We start from the raw sequence: 8,152 nt of genomic DNA on the forward strand, positions 1-8,152 counted from the left end.
GAATGTGTTAAAGCGATCTTATCCCTGTATTCTGGTTGTGACTTTGTCCCTTTAAGACCATTTTGGGAGGAATAATAATGTTGGGCGTACCTCGGCCTTTTACTGAAGGAACTGGCGACATCATTTTCACAGTCCAGAAAAATATCCTTTCAAGGAATATTTGCATGGTGAGAAAAGAACGCTTTAAATCTTCTCTCCTCACTGAACCTGTGTTTACTTCCGACTCCTCTACACCACTCTCTATTGTACACTATAGAATATATATTTATACTATTAAATGAGTAAATACTGTGCATAAAACTTTGTAATTAAAGTATGAATCATTGTACAAATATTCTTTGTTTACTTTTATCTACTGGGTGACCCAGTCGCTTGCCCGGGGTCTCTTTCAGAATGTATGGTGAAATGTAGGAAAGCTCACCTCTGACTATAGAGGATTGAAGAAAACAATCCTTTGCTAAATCATTTGAGTTGCCTGTTGTTGATTATTTCATCTTTGAGGACAGGGCAACTGGGTTAAGACCCATCACCCATCTGTTTTACAACTGCGCAATTCCTGCATTATTTAAACCTTTAAAATAGATCCTGAAAAACCCTGTCTCTGCGTTACCCTTTCTCGATCCGTCTTGATCAGCAACTGCCACACTCATTGAAACTTAAGAAGTGAAGTTGTCCCTTCATTCTTTTGGAATTCAATTTGGGGTTAAAAGTCATTGTTTTCCCCTTCTGAGCAACTAACAAAGTTCATACAGCCAATCCCCATGCAATTGACGAAAAGCCATTAAAAATGGCACAACAGGACTTGTATCTCGTCCACGGATTGTCTTCGGCATAGTCCCGGCAATCGTGGAAATCTTTTACGTTGTTGTTGTTGTTGAATAATCGATCCATGTGGTTTCTGGTTTTCAGCGCTCTTATGACAGATTTCTATCATAATCAACGGTAATCTCATATTTACCCGCAACAAACACTTAGAGTAAGTGACATAGAGAAAAAAGAACATGCAAAAATGACAGAGTTTCCTCAATATTGGCGTGTAGGAGGTGATATTGTATCAATGTATGGCTTCAATTGAAAGACATTGTGACCCATTCGGCTCACCATATGATGGCATGCCACTTCTTGTCACTCTGTTCTGTTGTGCGAGGGCCTAATAGTTCACAAAGTGTGATTGACCGCTGTGCACTTCTTTTTGAGCATCTCAACTTTTTTTTGTGTAGCTAATATAAATTGTGTCCTGCAGTTCACCTGGAAGAAAGGGTCACACTCACAGTAGCTTATGGCACTGTCCAAACTTTCCTTAGGTCTTCTGTCAGTTCTGACGAGTTCTGAGTGTGCGCATTTGTTTTTTTGTGGCCCTGGTTGTCCTTGTCGAAAAGGCCTATTACCTCCATCAGTGGTCCACTCTGCTGACCATGGTTGTTGACCTGTCTAACCAGATGTGCTTTTATCACCTAGGGTTAGGAAAACAAACCGTCCATGTATCTTAGTATGACCTTACTGGTTCCTCCCTAAATACAGTTTGTGATTGGATATCTGTCAGCATACCAAGGCCCGGAGGGTAAGACAGTGGGCCTAGGCAAGATGCCCAGCCCCCGGATTTCCAACATTGTAAGGTTTTCAATGACCCTCTCAACATTGATATTCATTGTTACCTGCAGACTATCATAATTATGGTAATCCCAAGTTCAGTTTAAAGGTAGTTGGAGATGATTATGCAATGAGTCAAAGTCATGGATTACTTGGCTTGAAAATTATCATAATCAACGCTAGACTGTGATAATCAGCTTTTGAAAGTTATCCAACATGATAAGGCAACCAAGAGTAGAATCTTCTCATTCTGTACTCTTGCTGATCAACATAAAAGCAGGCAGTTATAGAAGCTTACAATGTGTGTAGTACACGTTCAGCTTTTTGCACTTTTCAAAGTCCATTGTTTCTTCCAATTCTCTTACTTATCCAAACTTTTACTTTCTAAAATCGCTGTTTTATTGAATTTTCTCTTCACTTCAGAATGAATCTCCAGAGTTTCTTCCCGATTGTGCTTCTGTGTCTGTTTTGGGAGACGCTTGAAGCTGCTGCTGGCAACAGACTGATCGACTTCTCAACCATGGATGATTTCCTTGATACGTGTATGGAGGCGAAATATCACAAGAACAAACCAACTGCAGAGCCTGGCTTGTATAAACAGGTAAATGATGTACTTCTTTCACGCCACTGTTGAACTCACTACATTGCCGAAGTGACCATAAGTGTCTGAGGTAATGCCAGTTGTGACCCTTTCCTTAGGCGTCAAAAGCACAAGTGTTAAAATCCGATGACCCCAGACAAATTCAGGTCTGCCGGAGCTTTGGTTGCAAAATGTCATTTGCAGGGTATCCAGGTGAGAATATGTCATAAAAGGCAATTGACTGTGATGTCTTTGCCAATTTCCAGCCCTGCAAAAGCAGTTTTGTTCCTGTTTGCTTAACTTCAAAGAGATCTGTGGGGTCTGTAGGTCACATAAAACTTTTCATATCCTTTCCAACATAGTAATCGAACCTAATTTACTGAAAAATGTGATGAAGTTTTAACTATCTATGTCAATATCAAAACGTTGCTTTTTGCAGTGCCACCCTTGGAAGAAAAGGGCTTGTTGTGAAGGCAACACGACAGATTCTCTCCATAATTCTGACCGGTGGTATAACTTCAACTGGGACCATTGTCCGGGACACACCATGTCCGGGAAGTGTCGCAGGCATTTCATCCAGGATCTGTGTTTCTATGAATGCTCACCCAATCTGGGACCTTGGCTTGTTCAGGTCAGTGGAATAGATCGTCAAGTAAATGTGATAATTAGGGAGTTGAGAAAAGCTTAGACTTAAGTTTACCATTGCAATCATTGTCTACTCATGGACTTGCTCTACATGTAGAAGTCATCTGATAGATTGTTGTGTGGTTCAACCAAGTAAGAATTTCAGTTACGAACAGTTCGACCGGATTCAATGAATTTGAGAGGAGTTGGATGAGCTGCTCTCCCAATGTTTGCCTGTCCAAACAGAGGCCCCTCTTCGACACATGCCTCTCTTGGTTAAATCTTCCAATAAGTACCTCAATTATATTACAGAGTAACCGAAAATTGTCAAATGAGCGAGCTGTTTATGTTCCCCTGTGCCGAAGTCAGTGCGACGCCTGGTGGTTAGACTGCAAGGATGAGTTCACTTGTCGAGATAACTGGGGCATGGGATTCGACTGGTCATCAGGTAAGAAGCAGCAGACCAAGTCAAAGTTAACTTGTCGTTATGAGAACGGATTTATTTTTACGTAACACAGCAGAACCTCTGTTAGCGGACACCTCTCCATTAAGGACAACCTCTCTATGAAGGACACTAATTTTGGACAAAAATTGGTTGTTCCCATTTAATGTGACCTCTCAAATCAGGTGTAGCTATCTCTTGCATCTGTGTAATCACTTCATAACCCTGGTAATCACTCTGTGGTGTCTTCGAGATCAATTTCCACAATCATGCTGTGATAGGTGGGGATGGACAGAAATTCTAATATGATGTACTCTTTTCAGGTGTCAATAAGTGTCCAGCTGGAAGCGTCTGCGAAACATTCGAAACCAAATTCAAGAACTCAACAAAATTCTGTGAGCAGATCTGGGACCATTCATGGAAAGTTGTGCCAGACAATTCGCCCTGTATGCAAATGTGGTTTGAGAGCGGTATTAATCCAAATGATGGAGTGGCAAGAAAAAGAGCCACTTACCTCGTCCAGAAAATTAACTCAGCAGTTGCCCATTTGTCAAGTTTTGTGGTGGGCCTTTCGTGTTTATTATGTTTGATGATTTCCCAGGGTGTCTCTAGGCTTTTATAACTAGACATTCACCTTTGTTCTGAGATGAGGCATCGTAAATCAGAGACCATTCAGTTGATATGAGGCGACATGAAAATCTTGTGTGGAGTCGTACACTCTATTCATGATTGTTAGGGGCCTCGTTGCGTAAAACATCTCATCAGGAACATTATTATGATTTTTGTGTTTTTATTTGACCGACAATTTAGTGTTGGTGTAAAATACTGGATTCTTTTTGTTGCACTGAACTTGGTGTATAAATCATTATATGGTTATCTTGTTCTGTTGTTATCAGCAAAAAGGGTGATAAAATGAATGAGTTCATTCTAGTTTTCCGGTGGTTGCATTTCGAGATGTAAATATTTTATATACTTTTGTTGTTGACATGGTTGATAAGATAAGACCATGTGACCTCTGGACTCAATCCCTGGTGTGTCTACTGCTTATTTCTGCGGTGTTTTTTTTCATGTATATCTTCAAATGTGCCAAGTGGCATTCAAAAATATCCAAGAAAAAATCTGTGAAGGATGTCTGTACATAGATGAAGGTGGTAAAGACACCTGGCTCACTCACGTCCCCACAGAAAGTACATGCTATCATTTTGTTCATTCCTTTCGGGCCCTGTAAAATGCTTGATCTCGGTCTGTTTGGATCAGATAGTTTCATGAAGCAGGTTTGTGTATATTTTTCTGATTTCAAGTTTTCAAAGTAGACTTGAGGTATAATCATATCATGGTAAAAGAAGACTTATTGTGCACCTGGATATTACTGTCATTTTTCAGTCTGAGGGATGCTTCACAAGTTCGGACTTGTGTGAATGTACTTGTAAGCCTACTCGATGGACGTCATTAAAATGGTGCAGTCAACCTGCTCAATACAAGAACAATCTGTGATCGTACTGAGAAGTCATCCTGCTATTTGTATGTAAATGTACATAATAACCAATCATGGATTTTATTCCTACATAAATGAGATTCCGATTGATTTTGATTGAGTTACTTGTTGTTATCCTTCATTTTTGTTGTTTGAAAGCATTGAGCTTCAGCTAGAACAATATGTGATATGAATAAAGACTAGCAAATGCTTTTATCTAAAACTCCATGTACATTTACACTAGGCCTTTCTGTTCAAAGTTGAAGTGAGAGTATTTGCTAGACTTTATTCATATCAACCAATGTATGAATGATATGATAAGGCGGTTGATGACGTGATGTAGGGAACACATATAAGTCATCAGTCCGGTCCATCAAAACATGCCAGGGAGGGTTGAACCAGGAACTGGCTTCCTCTGGCGACAGGATCACCCCACATATGGGATAACTTGTCACAAGTCTTTATGGATGTCTGTAGTCGATTCGTACAGAAGCTGTAGTTATCAGATCCTTCATCTTGTTTGGGACAGCTGGCTTCATAGGATTTGGGCAGTCATTGTTCCAAGTTCAGCCAAGGTGTCCATGAGATCAGTGGCCTAGTGGTCAAATGATCGCTGCTTCATAAATCTCTGTGTGCTTATCTTGGTTGCTATGAATGAGAACTTTATTCAGCAGAAGGTTTAACCTGCAATCCTCTGGGGGTCATGTGCAACACCACTAAATGTAACGACAATCGCCAAATGAATGCACGTAATCAACAAAACTAACAAAGAACCAATTTCTCATTAACCTATTTATTTACTGTCAAACAAGAAATGTGCTCGAAAACGTTCATCACTGAAGAAATTTGAGTCGATACTTCTACAAACATTCAGAGCCTTTGTACTGCCTTGCGTAGATCTCGATAACCATCTCCATTCTACTGAATTTTGCGATCTTGAAAGCACAACAAAAAAGGCTCCTTTCCCAAGGACATTGTTCTTGATTATTGGTCGATTTCACCAAGATGACCAAAGACTTCCGAGAGCACATTTGATGTCTCCACCTATCACACACATTTACAAAGCATTTTTCCCTTTCAATATCTACATGTTACAGTCGTCAATAGTCTAAGAAATGTCCGTATTAACTCTTTGCAGCCAATGCCTCCATTGTTTTCATGATTTCCTCTGCTTTTAGATTGGATAACGTAGTCGTCTTTTCAACACCAAAGTCTGAAAGAAAGATGGTTGGACAATATAAATCAATGAAGACTCCATTTTGATAAAAAGATCACATTAGAGGAGTTATTCAGTTATTCCTAAGAAGTCTCCTTCCATCACAATGTTCAGGGTACTGTCTTCTTATTTAAGTAACTGAGTTCCTTTATAACTCCTTACCATATCTAGCAGCCATCTTTGGTTCAACTCCACTGCATTCCCGGACGAGGATGGGGAAGGTAGGATTGGCTTTCTTCACATTCACATAATGACTCTCAATGAAGTCCCTGGAAAAAGGACAGGAAAAGGTAGTTGCAGAGATGTAACACTGTCTCATCTAGAGTTCTGGGTGTGACAAAGTCTCATCTCGGGATGTGACACCGTCTTGAGAACTGGATGTGACACCGACTGTCTTGATGTGACATGCATGTCTTGTCTAGAACTGGATGTGACATCGTCTCTTGGAGACTCCCAGCCTGTCGAATTTGACACTCTCTCAGCTTATATGGCCTTTGGGTGCTTGTAATAAAAGTGACTGACGCTAATTTTAGCGGTCTACCTAATGCGCGTCCGGAACAATTTGTGCGTCCGGAGCGCGTCCGGAAGAGAAAGTGCGCGTCCGGAACAATTTCCTATGTCAATATGAACCAAATGTTGCATTAGATGGCTTAAATAGCATTTTAATTCCATGTAGAGAAAATAAAATTGGAAAAAATCTCCTTGGTGACTTTGTATTTTACAATTTTCAGCGGAGTGATTTGGAGGTTACACAGCCATCAAATCCCAGACAAACTCATACCGACTTAGACGACCACAACAGAAGGCGCGTAAGGAAGTTGGGATATGAGTATGGCATTAGGGCAGAGACCTGTATTCATCCACGACCGGAAGTCACATAGAGCTTATCAAAATGTCAAGTTGTGGTAAATACATGGCTGGGATGGACCAAAGTGGAATTAATTCTCAATCTGTGGTTGATTCTTAATCTACAGAGTCAGGCCATCACAGAAATATGCTTTTTGATAATATATTTAAGAAAATGTGGTCTCACTGGTCAGTTTAGAACTTGTACTTTGACAGGGCCATATCAATGCGCCAGTGACGTTTTGATGGATATGGTGTACGGAAATCTTTTTTTCTCAGGCAATCGGTATTGGAATTTTTTAAAACTTTATTATGCTATTGGCAAAGGATTCTTCTTGACACGTATAAAATTTTGTGCAGATTGATTGGTCCAATGAGTACTTTTTTCACCAAAACCTATGCACAACAATGTACACGTAATGTACACATGTTTTAATAGAGGACTCTGGCCATTAGTAATTAACCACCTCGCTGAAAATTGTAAAATACAAAGTAACCAAAAAGATTTTTTGCAATTTTATTTTCTGTACATGGAATTAAAATGCTATTTAAGCCATCTAATGCAACAATAGGTTCATATTTATATAGGAAATTGTTCCGGACGCGCACTTTCTCTTCCGGACGCGCTCCGGACGCGCAAACAGAGTTCTGGACGCACATTAGGTGGACCCAATTTTAGTACACAACAACCATTGCGTGTTGAGATCGTATTTTGGAAGAAATGGTGTGCCATTGATTTTTCACCTCTAGATAAACTAGTCCAAAATGGGATATTCGTAGGATTTCTCAGTGGTGACCTGTATTTTGCATTATTCATCATAGTCTAAAGTTCAAGTTTACCTGACTCCCTTGCTGGTTGCAGACTTCTGACAGAGGTGAATTCGCAGTTCTTTGAGATGCTGACCGAAACGAATGACATTGGAAGCCATATTGTTGCAGTGAATTGCGGTTGTTTCGCTCCCTGACCTTTTGGCCCCCAGTCATTTCGCTCAAATTCTCCCTCGGACTTCTTGTTGTGGATAAAGAACGTTTTTGATACTCCTACGTCGTATACAATATATATCGAGAGGCGGGGATATATTGAAAACAACTGGTTCCAGGATGACTTTGATTTGGAACGAAACGAATGGGGCGAAGAGGTCAGGGAGCGAAACGAGCGGATACCGTTGCACGCAATGACCCAATCTCCCGGGCGCCGGGCCAAATGTCCAATTTACATGCACCCGCTGAAATTGTTACAGAGTCAGTAGGTTGAGTGAGACTTGGCAACAATAATCACTATCGACGACGCTTGGAGAATGGCAATGTTTATAAACTGCAGACCAATAATGAAAATTCTCAATAGCCAGTTTAGCCATCTTTTTCTTGCTTAAACTTTAA

At 40.3% G+C, this 8,152-nt stretch overlaps 2 protein-coding genes across 2 annotated transcripts; one reads left to right on the forward strand and one right to left on the reverse strand.

Annotated features, from left to right (window-relative positions):
• Nucleotides 1–1,590: 1,590 nt before the first annotated feature.
• LOC135493537 (folate receptor gamma-like) lies at nt 1,591–4,831 on the forward strand. Its single transcript, XM_064780937.1, has 5 exons — nt 1,591–1,611; nt 2,014–2,191; nt 2,610–2,801; nt 3,107–3,242; nt 3,560–4,831. Exons 2-5 carry the CDS (start codon nt 2,015–2,017, stop codon nt 3,856–3,858), a joined length of 804 nt encoding a protein of 267 aa, XP_064637007.1. The 5' UTR covers nt 1,591–1,611; nt 2,014; the 3' UTR covers nt 3,859–4,831.
• A 656-nt stretch (nt 4,832–5,487) lies between these two features.
• Nucleotides 5,488–7,863, reverse strand: LOC135493207 (NADH dehydrogenase [ubiquinone] 1 alpha subcomplex subunit 2-like). The gene is made up of 3 exons (XM_064780293.1): nt 7,613–7,863; nt 6,089–6,195; nt 5,488–5,923 (listed from the first exon to the last, which is right to left on the reverse strand). The coding sequence occupies exons 1-3, from the start codon at nt 7,699–7,701 to the stop codon at nt 5,835–5,837; spliced, it is 285 nt and encodes a 94-aa protein (XP_064636363.1). The 5' UTR covers nt 7,702–7,863; the 3' UTR covers nt 5,488–5,834.
• Nucleotides 7,864–8,152: the final 289 nt, after the last annotated feature.

Source organism: Lineus longissimus, chromosome 9 (assembly GCF_910592395.1).
Source record: "Lineus longissimus chromosome 9, tnLinLong1.2, whole genome shotgun sequence".
Lineage (NCBI taxonomy): Eukaryota > Metazoa > Nemertea > Pilidiophora > Heteronemertea > Lineidae > Lineus > Lineus longissimus.